Source organism: Passer domesticus, chromosome 1 (assembly GCF_036417665.1).
Source record: "Passer domesticus isolate bPasDom1 chromosome 1, bPasDom1.hap1, whole genome shotgun sequence".
Taxonomy (NCBI): domain Eukaryota; kingdom Metazoa; phylum Chordata; class Aves; order Passeriformes; family Passeridae; genus Passer; species Passer domesticus.
This window is the reverse complement of record NC_087474.1, coordinates 53,781,121-53,801,014: the sequence shown is the minus strand read 5'-3', so window position 1 is coordinate 53,801,014 and position 19,894 is coordinate 53,781,121. Positions and strand designations below refer to the sequence as shown.

General features: G+C 34.2%; 1 protein-coding gene across 26 annotated transcripts in view; it reads left to right on the top strand.

The window, feature by feature from the left end:
- Positions 1-19,894, top strand: part of LRRFIP2 (LRR binding FLII interacting protein 2) — a 50,505-nt gene that overhangs the window by 13,510 nt on the left and 17,101 nt on the right. For 8 of the 26 annotated variants that reach the window (XM_064421056.1, XM_064421068.1, XM_064421065.1 and 5 more), the window contains exons 3-11: positions 1,305-1,391; positions 4,929-4,982; positions 6,103-6,168; positions 11,126-11,173; positions 12,790-12,843; positions 15,180-15,287; positions 17,678-17,722; positions 18,408-18,521; positions 18,939-19,010. In XM_064421056.1, the coding sequence (XP_064277126.1) occupies positions 1,305-1,391; positions 4,929-4,982; positions 6,103-6,168; positions 11,126-11,173; positions 12,790-12,843; positions 15,180-15,287; positions 17,678-17,722; positions 18,408-18,521; positions 18,939-19,010 (648 nt within the window). The remainder of the gene's footprint in view (positions 1-1,304; positions 1,392-4,928; positions 4,983-6,102; positions 6,169-11,125; positions 11,174-12,789; positions 12,844-15,179; positions 15,288-17,677; positions 17,723-18,407; positions 18,522-18,938; positions 19,011-19,894) is intronic. The other 18 variants (XM_064421150.1, XM_064421105.1, XM_064421123.1 and 15 more) reach the window with 11 other exon arrangements.

The following is a 19,894-nucleotide window of genomic DNA, read 5'->3' as shown; positions in this document are numbered from 1 at the left end:
TCATAATTTGAAGTTAAACTCCCAAGTTACAGACCTGTTTCATTTTCCTGAAGCACAGTAAAACAGTTTTATAGGTTTCCAGTGTTTGACATAAACATTTACTGTGACGGTGGCAAAAGCAGGGAAAACTCTATACTTAATCAAAAGCAAAAAATCCATTGGATTTTACATTTTAAGAACTTCTGTAATTGGTTGGTTGTTGGGAGTTCTGAATTTTTAGCTGCTGCTGATTCTCAGAAAGCTTTTAATTAACATTAAATAGGCAACTGTAATCTTTGGTGGAAAACCTGTCTTCAGTGGTTTAATATTTGAAGAATTTTTGTCAACTCATTATTCAAATACGAAAAAACTGAGCTTGTGCTTTCTTCAAACTTCAGCTATATGGCAAAATTGATTCCCTCATATTCCCAGGGCTGTTTAATACCTTCATCAATGACACTGTCAGTGGGATTGAGTGTACCCTTAGCAAGTTTGCAAATCTGTGAAGCAGAGTGGTGCAGTTGGCACAACAGAAGGATGGGATTCTACCCGGGACCACATGGACAAATTTGGGCCCATGAGAACCTCTTGAATTTCAACAAGTCCAAGTACAACATACTGCATGTCAGTCAGGGCAATCTCAGATGTGAGTCCAGACTGGGAGAAGTTGTTGATGGCCACAAAGATGCTCAGAGGACTGGAGCACCTCACCTATGAAGACAGGCTGAGAAAGCTGGAGTTGTTCAACCTGGAGATGTATTTGGGGAGACCTCACTGTGACCTTCCAGTACCTGAAACAGGCTTATGAAAAACAGGGAGAGTGAGTTTTTTTTTTTTTTTTTTTTACAAAGGCAGATAGTGTTAGGACATAGGGGAATGTATGGTTTTAAACTAAAAGAGAATAGGTTTAGGTTAGATGTTAGGAGGAAATTCTTACTAGGGGAGTGGTGAGTTCCTGGCCACTGGAACAGGTTGGCCAGAGTTGTGGATGTCCCATCCCTGGAACTGTTCAAGGCCAGGTTGGATGGAGCACTGAGCAGCCTGGTTTAGTTGATGGCACCTGATCTGGGCCTTGGAACTAGATGGTCTTTATGGCCCCTTCACACCCAAGCCATTCTAAGACTTCTTAAATGATCATCTAATTCTTTTGACTAGCAATGCTATGTTTAAAGAGTTAGGTATATATTCTTTTTGAAATGTCATTCTTTATTACTTCCATATTATGATGTTAAAATCTTAATGTGTACTTTTGAAGAGATTTGAATACTCAAACCATTATTCAAAAAATTTTTTTTAAACTTTAATTATTTTCCATCTGCTTGTAGGCAGAAGCCAGACTTGCAGCAAAACGGGCAGCTCGAGCAGAAGCAAGAGATATACGTATGAGAGAGCTGGAGCGACAGCAAAAAGAGGTAGTGTAACTCACCAGGAATTATTGCAAACCTTTACAAAAATTCGTAAAGTATTTTATTTCTGCATTTCCATAAGATTTTGTCTTTTGTGTAATTCCGTTTTGTATAAGTATTTTCAGCATTAGAATTGGATTATACTGAAAGGATTCACAGTAAATACTGTGTTGTAGATCTGTTGTCAAATCTTTATTTTAAAAAAATATTTAAATGGAGTAATATTTACACATACAGTTGTGTGTTGCTCCTTATGTTTCTCCTAAAGAAAGTTTGCATGTCTTGAGGGAAAAAAAATCCTAGAAACTAGGTTTTCAGCATTCTGGTTATTGCATAGTTGTTGTATTTAATTCAGGTTTTGACGTAAAACACTGATAATTTATTATGTGTCATGATTGCACTCAAATCCATGTAATACTCATACTTGGTTGTTGTGGGGTTTTTTTCTGTGGTAATAGGTGAAATATGCAGAACATTTTTTGCCTCAATTTTATATGGTTCTCATTGTAGTTTGAGATTTTGAATTGCTGTAAATGTCTGCTGTTATTCTGTAGATCTCTCTGAGTTTTCAATTTAGGAATCCAGTCTTGTGTGGTGACTATAACTTATATTTTAAATGTTTTGTTTGGTTTTCTTTTTATATTCTATAGTTTTCTCAGCATTTATATGATAGAAAATGGGCTCATATCCAGAAATGGATGGTAGGCTAAAACCACCTATTGTGCATGTTTTTGCCACTCAGAGATCTAACGCAGGATTTTGGAGGAAGTAGTTTACTAATGGTTTGCTGTGTGTTATTTCAAAGTGTCTAATTATGTGTAAAATATATATACACATACACACAGACATATAAACTATATATGTATGTTGAATTATATATGTACATAGTCCAACCCTCCCCTGACTGACTGTTCCCTTGGGTCCTGTCACTGGTCACCACAGAAGAGATCGGTCCCTGCCTCTCTACTTCCCCTTGTGAGTATGCTCATACTTCAGTGAGGACTCCCCTCAGTTTCCTCCAGGCTGAACAGACAGGTGACCTCATCTGCTCCTTGTTCAGCTTTCCCTCTTGGCTGCCCTTTTTGGGGGTTCTCTAACAGTTTTGTATCTTTCCTATATTGTGCACCCAAAACTGCACACAGGACTCAAGGTGAGGCTGCAGCAGTGCAGAGCAGAGTGGGACAATCCCCTCCCTTGCCCAGCTGGTGATGCAGTGCCTGATGTACCTAGGACACAGTAGGCCCTCCTGTCTGTGCAGGCACTGCTGACTCACATTCAACTTACCATCAGCCAGGACTCCATGGTGCTGCTCTCTGGTGTCTTATTCCGCAGTCTGTCTGTACATCCTGGGTTGACCCATCCCAAGTGCAGAATCGAGCACTTACCCTTGTTAAACTTCATATGTGTTGGAGGTTAGGATTTGTTCAAGCTTTTTCTCTCCCCTCTCTCTCCCCTCTCTCTCCCTCCTTTCTTCCTTCCGTCCTTCTTTCTTTTCCCATTTGTTGCCTAAGAGACTGGAACAATGGATACTTGAAAGAAACAAACGATGTGGCCAAAATGGGGGAAAGGGGTGCCCTGGCTGCACTCTCATAGCTGAGGGGCCTTCTCTTAGCAAGAGCAGAGATACTATGAGAGTTTGGCTGGGGGATAAGGGGCTGGGTTTGTCCCTTGCTCTCTCTTATTCTCAGAGGGTAGACGTGCTGCTGCTGCGGGGAGAATTCATTGTCAATGCAGAGTTCTGTCGTGCACGCTGCTTTTCCTTACATGGGTGAGCCTTTGCTAGGAAGAGTGGCTTTTGAACTGGGACTTTTCAACACCCAATCTCACTGGAAGGGACCAGAATGGTCTTGGCAGAATGTACCTTTAAAGGTTTTTTTTTTTTGCTTGAGAGCAAGGGTTTCCAAAACATGGTATTTGCGAGGAATCTCACTCAAAATTAATGCCACTCAACTGAATGCCACCTTCCTTTTGCAGTCCTAAGGGGTACATCTGCTGCAGGAGATTTCTAAACAGATGTGCACTCCTTTCCTGGTTTGGGAGATGTAACCTCTGTATTGGATAATGTGCATAATTCAAACTTGAACTTTTAGAAATCAAGCTTGCGATGCAAACAGATAGGTGCTGCTGGTAATGCATACTGTAGTACATAATCCTTTGACCTGAATATGCTGAACATTTAATAGGCTTTCTATTTTCTGATGGAATGTCAGGAAGAGACTTGTTACCCACCAATTAAGAGGAATCTTAGATAAGTAGCAAACTTTCTTCTTGCCTGCTGCAGGTGTTACTAAGAGGTACTTGTCCATTTAGACCAGAGATACAAAGAATATTTAAAAATAGCAATGATCTAACTATATTGTGTTGAAAAGTTAAATACCTTGAGCATTCATTTTAAACCTCAACACAAACAGTATAGAGAGAAAGACTAAAATGTCATTATTAAATGAACATACACTCTCCCCCATGGCAATTCTCTGGCAGAATTTTAAAGAGGCCTATTGAATACTGAATAGTTGTAAAATAGTTTTAAACAAATTAATGTATCCAGTGAAACTGCAGATGGCAACCATGTGACCATAAGCAATAAGAAATCTAATTTTTAGATATCCATCTATGATCTGGAGACAAAGCCTTTAATTCTATAAATAATTACAATCTTTAGAATAGTTCAATATATTGAAAACTGTAGGAAATAGGTAAGTTAAGGAACAATTCCTACTTTTAGAACAGTGTTGTAGCCTCCAGATGAGATAGTTTTAAAATTAAAGTTAATTCTTAACATGTTTTCATACTGTAACAATTTGAGATGCTTATGGCATGTGAAATGTTTTGATTTTAAATTATTTGTGGTTTTTGTCTTGCATCTTTCATGTATTCTCCTGTGTAAACCAAAATGAACATTCTCTCATCTTTAAACAGAATAAAAGATATTGAGGTGCCTTACCTAGTTTTCGTCACTCGGATTTTGAGTTTGGTTTATTATTTTCACTGTCACTGTATAGGAAAACTAGCTGTAGAACTTAAAACTGGTCAATTTGCTTAAGAAGCTTTGTTCCCCTAATAGAGAAAAAAATGCAAAATATGTATGAGGCAACTTAGAATAATAATTTCTCTTAGGGCTCAAATAACTTTGTAAATGACTTAAAATCTCCATGTAGTATATGGTACATTTCTTACTAGTGTACTTGTAATTTTGTAAAACTCTCTATTTTTACTTTTATTTCTTAATTTAAATAGTTTTGTGCTTTTTTCTGCATTAATATATTAAACATAAGAAAGGCTAACTGACTACTGAAAACCAATTATTAATTATATTAACCTGCCTTACTTATATTCCCTAATGTGATAACTTGGCATACTTACGCAGATCAGGTGAGATGAGCTCTTTTGGCTTGAATGACTTTACTTGCCACTATGGATTATTCAAAATGACACATAGCATTAAAAAATGCTATCAGCATGTTGCTCACTTTAGCTTCCTAGTATTGTGTCAGGGTTTTTTTCCCTTCCTTATGAAATAACTCTGCATTTCTTCTTTCTCAGGAAGATGCAGAGAGGGCCAGATACTCTCACCACTCCAGTCGACATTCATATTTGGTTTGTGTTCAAACTGTATACTTTTTCTTTTTGATCATAGCCTTCAGAAACCAAACCAAAGGAAAAAAGGGTTTGGGTTCTGGCTTATTTTTCTAATGGAGAGGATGAAACTTCAAGTCTCATAAGTATTTGTAGTTTTAGTCATTTTAAGTCACATGTAATGTTCAAGTTCATCTGGTATTTTCTTTCCATCAGTGTTAAAAAGGTAGTTTATTTTTATGTTTCAATCTTCCAGTCTTTTCTTACACTTTGAGCATTACTGTGAAAATGAGCATTTGTGTATCTTTCACAAATACTTTGAGCATTTGTGAAAGAAAAGGTATCAGTACCTTAAGATACAATTTGAAGAAGAGTTTGATATGATGCAAGATTCTCTTTCTTGGAGAAGGTGGGAATATATTATTCATTAATGGCAAAATATTTAGCCGAATGATGTAAGGTATCCTGAAATATTTTTTGTATAGGTTCTTTTATGTCATCTTTAGGCCATATATATATTGCTAAAGAACAGTTTTTTGAGGTTATGTTAACGTTTTCCTGGTCTTGGATCTGCCTAGAAATCAGCTGGTCATTGATCTGGCCAGGAAAGGGATAAATTACTAAAATAGAAGGGTTGGTGTTATGTATTTTGGAAGTTGGAATGAGCTGTTTCTTTGTATGACTTTAAAAAAGGTGATTGTCACTTGCTAAGAGGTCTTTGCAATTAAATGTAGTTTCTGATTAACTGAATTTTGTATAATGTCATGCAAGTACTAGTGTTAAGTATTTCTGCAATTTGCTACACACATATTTTTACCAAATAATTTTGAACAGTAAATGCTTTATCAAGAAAACATGCTATGTGCAACTCTTAGAAACTTGTGAGCTGGTATAGCTTTGCTCAGATCTGCTTTTATCTTGGCTGACAGCAAATATGCTAAGATGGAGATTAAGTAATTGGCTGTTGTCCAAACAAGAGGGTTTCAATTTGGCGGATAACTAAGCTCATTTTTGGGGGGCTTACTTAGAACTTCTTTGACTGCCTTGGTTGTTTTCTGTCATTTTCATTATGAAAAAGTAATAGAATTAAATTTAAATTTTATATAATATGTTAATGTATTTTTATAATTTCATTCTCAAGAGTTCCTCAGATGTCAGTGCATCTCACAGGAGCAGAGCAAGTACCTCCAAAAGGAGAGTTTTTGTGGTGTGTAACTTGGAATCAGCACTTTTTACTTAGTGTGATGTGTTCACGTTCTAATGTTTTCTGTGTTTACTTAGCAAAGCAGTAGTTTGGTGAAAGCATGCTTATAGAACATGGTGTTAATGGGACTGCTGCAATGATTGATGTAATCAAGTACTTTGTGATAGCAAATGTGAGAGCTGAAAGAAAGAACACTTACAGTTGTGAAGGGAATTAATCTCTTCAGTCGCTCTCTCCCAAAGTCCTCAATAGACAAGTAAAATAAAATGGAAATAGTTGTCCATCAGCCTTGACAGGTACAAACGTGTTATTGAAAGTTACAATAGGAGACATTTCTCTCTTTTATGTTGTGATTTTAGAACAACAGGCAAGGCTGAAATACAGAGATTTTGTCTTTTCAGTAATGGGTATTTCTGTATATTTGTGGTATTCCTAGTTTAGGCAAGTTAAGCGTTTTTTAGTAGACAGTTATACCTTTTATACCTATTAGCAGTTTAAGTTAGTGTCGGGATGATAATGTCTGAGTGATCTGTCTTCATTCACTGATAGCAAGGTTGCTTATTGGAGGTAATAATTAGAGACTGAAATTGTTTTAAAAAAATAAATAGTTAAGTTGATTAAAACTGATCCAGTGACTTATGGGTCCTGTAGGTAATAGTTTTAGTAACACAAAAAGGACCATAGTCTATAATTACATCTACAATATTAAAATATCATTTAATATATTGTTAATACTGGATGTATTGGAACTATTGAGTGAATATGAATACAGTATGAAATAATATTAGCTAAATCTGGGCTATATTAACTTATAAACAAATATAAAATCTAAATCTGGGGAATTTCTGGTGTTAATTTGATGTCTAGAAGAAATTTTCAGATGTAACACTAGACAAAAATATATTTTCTTGAAATCCTCTCATTTCAAACTTCTCATTTTGAAAATTATACTGGGCAATACTCCAGCATGCTACTACTATATGATGTAATATTTTCAAACTACCTTCAGTTTCTTTTTTCTCTTGTGTTACAAGTAGGCTTAGGTTGATATTAAATTGTATTTTGTATTGCACCTTACCTACAGTTAAAATACCTGTGAAATTTTTAAATGAACTGTAAAAAACCAAGCTTGCTGTGAAAATTTAAGTTTTCTAAGATGAAAAAAAGAAGTATACATTTCACAAATTTTGCTGTTACTGAGTGACAGGAAACATAGGACACTTGCTAAACTATTATTACAAAGCTGTTTTTGTTAGTATACTTAAGAGTTGCCAACTCTGGTAGAGTCCCATTCTCTTTACGTGTAGCTGGCCCTTTCATCACACTGTTCCTTCTTTTCACACATTTGCTCCTCCTTAAAACACTTAATTCCTCTGTTCCCAGCTTTAATTCCTCCCTGATCACAAAATACTGTTTCCCCTTCCTTCTGTAAAGTCTTTCATGCCCTCTACCACATAGGCAGTGACCTTCCTGAGCCTGTAAGGTGCCATGGAAGGTCATTGCATCATGGTGAGTTGCACAGCTTGACAATGGGGTGCTTTGCCTGTTTGCAGATGAGCTTTTTGTTACATAACCTTGTAAATGTTGTCTCAGTTCAACTAAATTAAATTAAAAGCAATTTAATTTTTTTTTAACATTGTGATTTTCACTTCATTTAATTTTCTTTCACTTTAGTACAACAAAACTAAGGATAAATCTGCAAGATATTTGGTCCCTATATGCTAATACTTTGCATCTCTTTGAGGGAAGACTGTTTTTGTGCTTTGTTTCTGAGGTGTAATGGTATTAACTATTGACTTTAAATTTGTGACTTTAAAAAGTATATAAATTTGTACTATCACATGTTCAGATCTGTAATAGTTTTATACTTCTAACACTTTCTGTAGCCTACATGTGTAATTTTTTTTTCAGGGAGAAAAGACACCTGTCTTACAGCAAGCACTTTCTAATATTGTTATTTCTAAATTTTGTAGTAAAGTGTCATACAGATTAGACTTGGGGGACATCTTTGGGGGGAAAAGTGTGTATGCATCTATTTGTGTTCTCCATTACCACATAGAAACTTTAACTTAATCTAATGGAGAGTTACTGCAGTCCAGAGAATAAGCAGCTAGTTTGTATATCTTTACTTAAAAGACATCTGTCATATTTTTATGAAGTGATAGTAGATGGCATCACATTCTCAGTGGTATTATGCCACGTAAAATTTGTTTCTTAAGAAGAGGCAAGCATCAAGTACCACCAAAAGGAATATTTAAGCAGCTTAAAAAGTGGTATCTGTTTAAATAGCGGTGTTATCTGAATTAGCTAGCAGATAGGCAAGCACAATATAGTGCTTAAATTAGTCTATATTGTTAAGCTATTTTAGTTTGTTTATTGGTTGAAATTCTTCTGTGACATGTGAGCACTAGCTTTAAGGCAAGTCTATATTAATGAGAATAGGGTTGAGTATAGTTTCAATTGCCAGTTCTTTTTAACACAATGATAGAAGTGTGGCCTATTTTTTTCTAATTAGGTAGTTGGAATTTCATGTGTTGTTTCTGCTTTAGGTGATAAAACCCTTAAATCCTTACATCTGTCTTCTTTATATTTTAAGATTGAAGATGCTGTTATATAATGGCATTAATTATCTAAATTTCATTCTTAGTCATGTTTACTGTTTATCACAAAGTTCAAAGGAGAAAGCTCTTTATTCTCATGATGATTTATTGGGCAGTTTTGTCATATAATATTCCTTATAAATATACTAAGCATGTAGCATCATGGATAAATTTGTTAGCTTCCTGACATCTGCATGAATGTTTTTAGGAAAAAAAACCCCTCATATTGATCAGATTCTGACTTCCAATTTGTGTTTGAAACTGTTTTCATATCAGTGCAATACCATCAACGGAACCAGATGAATAGAAATCTTGTTTTGCTGGAGGCCTGGAAAGGGCTCTTGGAACTATTTAAAGGTGGCACTTCTCTGGATTAAAGTTTATTCAATTGGGATGGAGATACGTGTTCTATTACTCCCCCTTTGTCCTCTATCAAATAGTTAGAAACATTTTAAATGTAGATGTACGGCAGATTGAATTTGCCAGAGATCTTGATGTTAATCCAGTGATTTATTGAGAAAGGCACGAGGATTATTTTGATTTTGCAGAAACTATTCCAGAAAGTTTGGTGTTTAACACGTGGAAACAGTGTCAATAAATAAAATATTTTGGATGTAATTTTTCAGACAGTTTTTGGTACTGATGAATTAGCAACTGCATTAAGGGTTGCGGGGAATCAAAACAGCAGTGTATGCTTGTGTTGAGACTAGGCTAAAGTAATTTTGTATTTACTTATTATTGTATTACAGCATTTCTCAATGTACTTTTGAAGGGCTCTTCCCTTAGTTCCTAAACAAATGAGCAATATGAATATTTCTGCTTTCTGTTGCCTGTCGAGATAAGAAGTGCTGTATTCTGCAGGCACTATTTTTACTATGTTTTTATCTGTCTAGTTTTTATTTTTTGTATGTGTGTATGATTTTTTTTCTCACTTGTGCATATATATGCAATTTGTGTAGAGAATGTCAAAACACAACAGAAATAAGCCAGAATATAATTGCTAGACTTCCAGTATGTGCACTTCATCTAAAGAATAGTGGTAGGGTACAGGCTATGCTGGTGTCACATAAACATCCAGCCCCAATTAAATGATTAGTTCTTTCTATTATTCTCCCTTCCCAAAATGCTTTGATTCATAATGGTAGCTAATGTAAAAAAGATAAAGTAAATAATTGTACTAATTATTAACAAGTCTTTTCAGTTATGTTTTTCATGTATTTCTTGCTGCACTTGTCAAACTTTTGGAATTTTTATTTTATTATGGAGGAAAAATACCAAAATTAGTTACTAGTTTGTTTGAGCATGGCATGAGAAATACAGTTAATGCTGATATACAAAGTACATAGTAATTTTGAGGCTTTTATTATTTACTTGCTTAAGAAAGTTAAATGGATTTGGGGTCAACATTAGGGAAAACTTTACACCATTCTGCACAAGGTCTAAGCTTGGGAACACTTGGGTAATGTTAAGATAAACCTTTCGTTTGCAAAATCTACAGATGCAACCTTTATTTTCTCTCTTCTTTCCTTCCTTACCCCTCAGAGTGGAATTTACTATGATCAAAGAAATCATAGCAGCATTGGATTTAGTAAACCAGTTCCTTCCTACCATGTTTGGGTCTGTCTCCTCTTTCTATATTAATTTAATTATTTATATAAAATACATATATGTGGTTTTGCTTACTTATGCCATATGACACTAACTTATTTCTCCATGACACTTGCAATTATTACAGTTAAAAGTGGTAACAGTTGTATTTTTTGCTTGTAAGGGTTATGTTTTATAAAATTAATGTGTAATATGCAGATTACTCTGTTCTGCATGTGAGGTTTTAAATTTAAAATAACTTCTGTGTCATGATTCTGTATGATATACAGAAAACAACCAGCAGCTGTAACAGTTGCTGTTTCAAATTCCTGTCTTTTAAAAACAACAAAAAGAAGTATTAAATGTTTAGCACCATTGCAATACTTTTTTCTGTCTTAACATAAATTATAAAATACTGATATATAATAAGATGAGTAATATCTTCCAGTGCCTGCAGCTGTGGTCATGGCCAGGTTTAAACAACTAGCTAGAGAAAACTGACATGTTATTTGAGAACTCCTTAATTTCTTCACTCTCTTCCACAAATGTACTTGAAAAAATACTAGATTGGTTTAATAATATTTAAATTGTTCTCAAAGAAAACAGGTTTTCTTGGAGGCTCTTCCACCCTTCCTGAAAGTTTCTGTCTACTATAGATAGATTAAAATTTATTATTTAAATCTTTAGGACTTTAGTAGAATATAGAACATAAATATTAAAATTTATGTATGCAGAAAAGGTGTTTCTGACTTGTTCTGTTCTTCACATTATAGTCATCTTCTCTATACAGTGATCCAGTGGCACCAGCTAGGAGTTACAGGGTTAGTACAATGTAAAACAATATCTTACTACCTTTAGATGTTTGAATGGCCCAATATAAATATAAAATTATACTTTTCTTCATAGGTGTCTCCTTTAAATACTGGTTTGATAAGAAGTATCAGTTTGTTTTGTAAGCACCATACGCATGGTTGCCTTAAATTTGTATTGTATGGCCATGAGGTTTGACAGTATTACATGTGCATTTTTTGGAGTTGCATTTTCTGTGTATAATTTTCTGGAGGCATTCAGTTTAATTTTATTAATGTTGTTAAATTGCCTCTTTCAAGTATTTTAGTAGTTGCTGTTTTACTGCTCTTTTTATAAGCAAGCATAAAGTTAGTGAATGCAACAATGATGTTGAAGCATGCTGGGGTTAGAATATGTTAATTCAAACATACTAAATAACAACTGCATGTGTAACACCAAAACCAGTATTTTAAAAAGTTAAGCATTTGGATGGAAATCAGGAGATTACTGAAGTTTGTGGTAAATACACCTTGAATACTTTTAAATAGGATGCCATATTTAAATCTAATAAACATAAAAAAATGCAATAGCATGAAAACCTAATCTGCATCTTTACAAAATCAAGAGTAGGTAGTAGTGCCATAAGAATGGCTAAGGTAGCTCTGCAAAAAGTTATGTTTTAAAGCTGGCATGAACGTCTGAAACTTTATGCCTTTTGCTGCTGTAGTAGTTCAAATCCATCTTACACTGCCATTTAGAGACATGCTAAACCTATGTAAAAAAACACCAAATATTATGTAGTATTTGTAATTAGTGAGATCTTCTTTTGCACTTGGATTACAAATAGATGATTTACTATTTTTGGCTTTGTGTATGTTCTCAAGAAATTGTTAGAAGATTCAGTGAGAGAGCAATACAATAAAGACTGCTATTACAGATAACTCTGATGCATATATACTTCTAATTTCTGCTGGAGGTTTCTTCATAGGGAGGGGCAAAGCAGCATGAAATGGTGATTTTTTTGTCTTTTTAACTTGCATTTCTCAGAGCTGCTTTTATTATTCACTGCGTAAATAGATTTCAGCCTTACACCTTTAAACATAACTCAGGAGAATGTGCATGAGTGACTGTAACATAAAACCACTAAGTGTACTGCATAGCTTCAGTTCCCAGGGTGTGTTAAAACTTCTGCAGGCTTCAGAGCAGTTAAAACCAAATTGCAGTTTAAATGTTTAATTCAATTATGCCACTAGTTAAGATTTGATTTTTTTAAAGTATTTGGCTGTTTTTAAGGGAATTCTTAGTAACACATGGAAATAGACATGCCTCGTAGTAATAGTAAATGCTGCTGTGAATCTTAAAAATAATTTTTTTATGCAAGAAGTATGCTACTAACTGGAAATATGTAGCTATGATAACAGAGTACGGACTGTGCATAGGATGTGGCATGATAATGGCTGAGTCTGGATATACATGGTACTTCTTTCCCTCTTTCTCAGGCCTCATTGTGTGGTGATGGATGACATAACTCAAATAGTTCTTGTGTTCTTAGTATTATAGGCCTCTGGTTGTTTCTTTCATTATCTTTGTTTTCTGCAGACAAAAATCTATGAAAGTTGTGAAAGTGTCCTTCATAACTTTTCTTTAGCCATCTGAATGCGGTTATTCTTCAAGAGCAAGCTCAGTCCGAAGTAGTCCTGTGGTGAGCATTCCTATGCACGATTTGATGAATGTTTTGATATTAACACATCAGCAGTTATGAGTATGCCCACTTGGGATTGTTTCACTGAGCAACACAGAGATTTGATTTTTCCATTCCGCAAAGAAGTTTTGATTTGTCCGAGGTGTGATTTTTAACAAGATATAAACTTTTAGCACTAAGACAGTAAACTCTAGAAGGAATTTGTTTTTCTAAATATCTTTTTCATGTTTGTAATAAACAACTAGTAACTGAAGTATAGCACATTGTTGGGGTTACCACCCTATGTCATAGATGGGGTAAACACATGATATACACTACAAAGTCTTTCTTTGGGGAAGAGGATTAATGGAAACTGTTACATCACGCAGTAAGAAGTTTGGTCATTTATTTTTATGATAACCAGTATCCAGAATGAGAAAAATTTGTTTCTGGGTCTGTATTGTATTAAAAGTGTTGTTCTAAACTTGGCTCTTTGTGCTGCAAAGTGATTTTAAAGAGTTTTATTTTGCTTCTGCCATAGAACAATTGTCTGAGTTTCATTAATATAGCTGCTCATTTGTCACGCCACACAAAACAATAAGTTAATCAGTGTTCTAGTATGGGCTAAACTGAAATGTTCAGTCCTTTTTAAAATTTCTCACATATTAACAGTGTTATATGTACTAAACAAATAAAACCACATTTGTCGGAAACTACTTGTCTCCTTAGATTTTCTTAACACCAAGATACTTTCTTAAAAGTACTTTAACATACATAGGAATATATATTAAAAAAAATATATATCAGATCTCACTATATATATCTTATACCAGTAATGCCAAGGTACATTCACACTAGTGAGTGCTTAATAGAGCTCAAAGCATTTGTTTAATGAAATAATCCTGAAAAGCAGATGAGGTAAAAATCTTATGAATAATTTAACATTCATTTCCTACAGTTTCTGTGGCTTGTATTTTGGTTTTACTCTGAATAATGCATTTGAAGTCAGTTTAGTTCTCTCTGAAAATCAGAAGAGCAACTACGAGAGATCTAATAGGTAGAAAACACTTGGAAGAAACTGTATGACACTTCTCCATCTTAAAATGTATCAGTTTTGATGAACTCATTGGAAAAGATAATAGGACTACAAAAAGTATAGAAGGAGGGACAGCAAGTTTATTAGGTATATGGATCTCTCAACAGCAAAGAGAAGTGGATTTTGAATTACAGAATTCCTCAGAGATTGTAGCCCGAGTTGTTCTTTTCTGTAATCATAATAAATAAGAAGAATTCTCTTCAGTATCTCTATACTTTGTGAAATGCAAGTGCGATAGGACAGTTTAGCCAAATTTCCAACTATCAAAATTTACCTAGCTAGCTACATTTAATGAAAATTAAGATGCTAGTTTAAATATAGAGGTAGCTGAAAAATAGCTGGAAAATTTGTTGTCAGAGAAATAGAACATAACATAGCAGTGACAACAAATACAAATTCTGTAGTCCGAAAATAACATAATCTGAGCCAGGAGTTCATCAATAAACTGTTTTTTGTATAGCAGTTCTATATGTAACTTTTAGACACCTTGCTAGCTTTTAATCATGTACATCAAGAATAAAGAATTTTTCTTTAAATGGTGAGAATTTGATAAGGACAATATATTTTCAAACTCTTCATAGAAGGATTTTTTTCCCCTATAATCACTTTGACTGTGAAGATTGTATTTAGTTTTAACTTTATGCCTTTTGAAGTAGAATGTTATCAATAAGCTTATGATAAATCCACTCTTCCCATTTAATACTGTGTTTTACATGGCATAATGTATCTCAGTCGAATGTTTCACTTGAATTCCCATGGCAGATGTAATTGCACTTGGATATATTTTGCCTTTTTAAACAAGGAATGTATAGCACTAGCATTTTCTCCCACCTTTTTAGGTGCCAGTCTGACATACATCTTTGGGGACTTAGTTTGCCTTCTAGTGTAAGACATCTTAAACTTAGGAATGAGAAGAAGCCCAGATTATAGCTAGCACTGTTGGGTTTGTGTTGATATGAAAAAAAGACAACATTTGTAGAGAAAAATAGTTTTTATTTATCAGTTTATATAATCTTTTATGGTCTGCATACTTAATTTTTGTAGTTTGTGTTTGACCTTAAATTAATACTAAACCCTTTGGTATCTGGTTTTATGTTTTTTTGTATAACTCTAATTGAGGAAGATGAATCAATAATAAATGTCCATTGTTTTTGTGCAATAATGGAGATTTAAGGTAGGATTTTTTTTGTTTTTAATAAACTTTTGTTCATTCAGTGGTGTCATCTTCAGTTCTCTTTCACCTTCTCCTTATCTTTTGAAGTCCTCTGATTTTTCTGATCAAAGTGAAACTACTGCTGATTATTTCAGTCGTTGCAACCACAGGGGAAGCATTGTTTCTGATGCAGATTACGGCCAAGTTTTGAATAGTGTGAGTGTAATGCTTTTTATTTACACTTTGGTGAATACAGCAAAACCACGGATTTTCTTTTCATACTCTGAAAGAGTAAATACTGTTAAAGCATTCTAAATTATTTAATTGCAAATTGGTTTATTGCGGAGTTGAGGCTTGTTTTCATATAAAAATGTACTGAGTGAAATTTTAAAAAGCATGCTCCTTATTTTAAAGGAGATTTTGCCTGTTGCTAGAAGCATGTGTCAAGTGTAACACTTCACAATTTTGTGTGTGTGCGATAAGCTTAACAATCGTTTAAAAACCCAAATATTTTACATTTTTTTCTTATGGAAATTAACCATGCTAGGGAGGTTTTTGTGTACTTTTGGAACACTGTTACTTCTTTTAGTGACAAAGATACTTATATCTGTGCCTGCATTAGTGCATTTTAGTGTTCCTTCATCCCATATGAGATTTTTTCAGAATCCATTACTGAAGTGCTCCTTGCTGGCTATGCACTTGTACAGAATCCCACGTCAATCAAGAGAGCATGTTACAGGAAAATTATAGTGATGGTTTTCCTGTGCAGCTCTCTTTAGGCTGAACATTGTTTATATTAAACCTAGCCACCTTCTCTTTCTTGCTGCTTTAACTTTTAAATATTCTTGTTACTTGCAGGCTAAACTTTTGTGTTTAATAGCATGGAGTAAAAGGCAAATTTCTGTTCTTAGGTATATCTTCTGAAATAGTATTTAGGGTTAGCAGATGCAGTAGGTAGGCAGAGAGGCTGGGAGCACTGTGTTTATTTAGTTGAGCAGAAGGAATGGTATGTGGTGATCAGCAGTGTGTAATTGCTTGCTTAGGTGAGAGCCAAAGTCTTTGTACCCTTGCCAAGCAGTGCAACAAGGGCCAGCAACCTCGCACTGCAGTTTAAGAGTTCAGACCAGACACTCCAAGAAGCTCCAAAAGGATGTTACTGTTCTAGTCTGTCAGCTTACAGCAAGGCTGCAGAACCTCTGTGTTCAAGAGCTGGTGACAGTTTGCTAGATCAAACCACAGCTGTTGGCTGTGGTTTCTGCTTTGAATGGGAGACTGAGAGCTAGACTACTCTCACAATCACTTTCTGTGGCTTAGCATTTAGATGATATTTTAATACTGTTACAGTGCTATATAAGTTGTAATAATTAATGTTATTTATCACCTGTATCACTCTCAAATCATGAGAGACTAATTATGTCTCCCGCTTAAACTTCAGTGTTTTTCCCGTAATAAAGCTTTCTGAAATTAATGCTCTGCCAAAAGAAATGTGGAGGCTGAGACTGGTAGTTATGCTGCCTTCTCAGTTGCTTGTGTTATCATCATTATTTGTCATTGGATTTGAAATTTATATTTTTTATTTAGGTTAGTTCTAAATGTGTCCTTCAGATCAGTTGGATTCTTCACATCATTCTATCATCATACTGGTAACAAATATTTGCAATCTATAATTTCAGTACCTCATTGGAGCTAGTGAATTTGTCATGAAGAAGCAATGTTGCTTTTTTAGAAACCACAATAGGAGGAAAAAGAAAAGTCTTATAAAGTAGTGTTTGTTTCTTCTGTGATTGCAATAGACTTCCAAAACTCTTCTCCCTGGCATAGAGAGAAACAGGTGTCCTTTGAGAAGCAGTGAGAGACCATACTAAATACGTGTCTAATCCCATCTATTTTGATTCATAGAAATGTAGAAAATGTGGACATCTACAATACAATTTTGCAATAGCAGTTTCCTAAGTAAGAAGGGAGTGTGGTAGTTCTTTTCCTTAGTCTTCAGTAGATAATTTTAATTCATATTCTATCTTGTAGATTGCTTTTACTTCATACACTTCAGTTATAGGCTTTTACCAGTTTTATTGTGATGTAATTGCAAGTTTTTTCCAGTTTTGTTGTGATGTAATTGCAAGTGACACTAAAGAGGTTGAATGTACAGATGTGTTTTCTGTTAACTACGGCATTCACCCTGCTGTCACTAACTGCCAGAAGTGTACCTGCATGAAGCTTTGCGTCTGTTATGCCATCTACTATTGTAGTGATTACTCTTGACATTTAAATATTACTTGAAATTTTTTAATTGAAATTATTTAAACACAATCGAAACTTAAGAATAAGCATATTTTGTTGCTCAGTACTGGTAATGACATTTAAAAAACTTTAAAGAAAGATTTCTGGCTTTTTCTCTTTACAAGCTTTTTACTTTACATTTATTTTGCAATTGAGGTAAAAACTATTTTTAAGCTAATTATTATTTTTCCTGTCTTGATCTATGCTAACATCTGGAATTTTTAAATGATTTAATTTAAAAATATTTCTCAGTCTCTTTGAACAAAAGATACCAATTCAGTAGGTCCTTATTATGAAAGGTAATCATGTTCCCTATTCTCTTTCAGCTGGAAGAAAAGAGTGAAAAATCACATTCAGAAATATTTTCAAGGGTAAGAGTTTTTAAAATAAAAAAAACTTTTAAAATTATTTAAAGTCAGTGTTCATTCACAAATCACAAGTGTTGAAATAATTCAAAAAGTATACATTCTGTGTATTCTTTGTATTTTTGTCAGGGTTAGCTTGCAAAAATATTTTTAGATAGACTTTTATATTGCCCAGAGTTAATGGTTTATGACTTTTATTTCTTGAGGGAAAAATTTATTCTTTAGTTTACTTTTGGCCAGTAATAATTTTCTATACAATTTATTTTTCATGTGAGAAATACTTACCAGGAAAGGCTAAAATTTAGGAGGCTAAAGCTATAAAAATCCATATGATAGATTCTCATTGTAGGCTTTCTTCTGAATCCTGGATGGCAGAAATTATAATAGTTAGTAATATTGTAAATGTCTACAGTATTTCAGTACTATTAGCCAATTACGAATATCTTCCTGATAGGTGACTCAAAATTCCAATGTTCTGATACACTAAGTCATCAACAAGGAACCAACATTTTACCAAGAAGAAACACAGGTGCTGGAAAATACTCAATGGAAAATACTGTCTGTAAGCTAGTATTAAGAAAGACCAGAGAGAAAAATGTTCAGTGACTTTGAAGAAATTTATAAAGAGTATTATCAAGTATACCAGAAATAACCATATGATTCCTAACACAATGTTTTTCCGTTTTTAAAGCCCTCATCTCGCAATTCAGTAAGTGCAGCTCCTCAGAGTGGCAACTCATCTAGGAGAGGAAGTGGAGATGCAAGTAGTTTGGTGGATCCTGATGCCTCCCTCAGTGAATTACGGGTGAATTGCATTTTTAGAGAATTTGGAGCTAGTTTAAATAGGAAGATTGTTTTTTAATACAGAACTTCTATTATCATAAGAAAATGCTATGAGGATGTAATTTTCAATCATGAAGTATTTTTTTACTTTCTTGGTATTTTATCTTGGTTTGTGTTTAGAGTTATGGCTTAAGCATTTACCTTATTAAGCTTTGTTTGTCGAATTTCAAACAAATCTGTCCTATTTGAGATGTCTTGGAGTTAGGGTTATAAACAAAACCTTAATTTCCATCAAGTTGTTGTGAATTAATTTTAATTTCTGGGAATTATTGCAGGCTTTGTCATTTGACAGAAGTGCATGTAAACCTGTTAATACTTTTTCAACTTTAAATTATTTTCCCATACTTCTTATGCAGTGGTTTATTCCTATGTCCTGCAGGATATCTATGATCTTAAGGACCAGATACATGATGTAGAAGGGAGATACATGCAGGGACTTAAAGAATTAAAGGTATCAGGGCTCTTCCCAAGCATGCATTCTGAATGGGTGTTTTGCATAATGGAGTTCTCACCAGTTTCACTAACGTATAGTGGCTTCACTAACAAATTTTTAAATTTCTTTAAAGCACGTATCTGACTTCTAATGCATGAAGACCATCAGTTCAAAATGTATATGAGATTGCATGTTTATTTGATTACGTTAGAAGAGCTTATACTTTTTGATGTTTTTATATATATAGGTGTTTTCTGATAAGATAATGAGGTGTTTCAGTTTATATTCTTAGAGGTTTGTTAGCAAATAAATAGATACACAAAATTATTACTAGGTATTAAATAGGGAACAAAGAAATGGGAGATAATTATGGCAAAGAACTTAAAAATTAGTCCTCTAAGTTTCAGCAAATACTTCATATTACAAAGCAAAAGCAAAATAATAATTTTGAAAGATGTACTGCAGTTAATTTCGTCAGACATATTGCTTGCAGGAGAAAATTAATTTTGTTTTAATTTTTTGCCATTAAAAATAATCATTTATGCTGGTTTATAGTCCCATTATTTTCTCTAAATCACAGATTGGTTTTTTCAGTATTAGGATAATGAGTGCTAAGGAAACTTTGCTGTCTGGCAATCCTGCATCCACTGTGATAGTCAAATTCCCACCGCCCTAGATTTTCACTGCTGGGTGCAAAACCCTCCAGTAAGTCACCAAGTGAGTAAATGGATGCTGCACTAGACTGGCTGCACACACCATTCTCACACTGTCAGTTAAGGTTTCCTTACAGGCTCAGCCACAGGTTTCCCATAACAAGAGTCTCAGACATCTGATTTTTCTAAGTACTTTAATCATGGCAGAGTCACACAAAACTAGCTCGAGATCAAGCTGGGTGCTGCCAA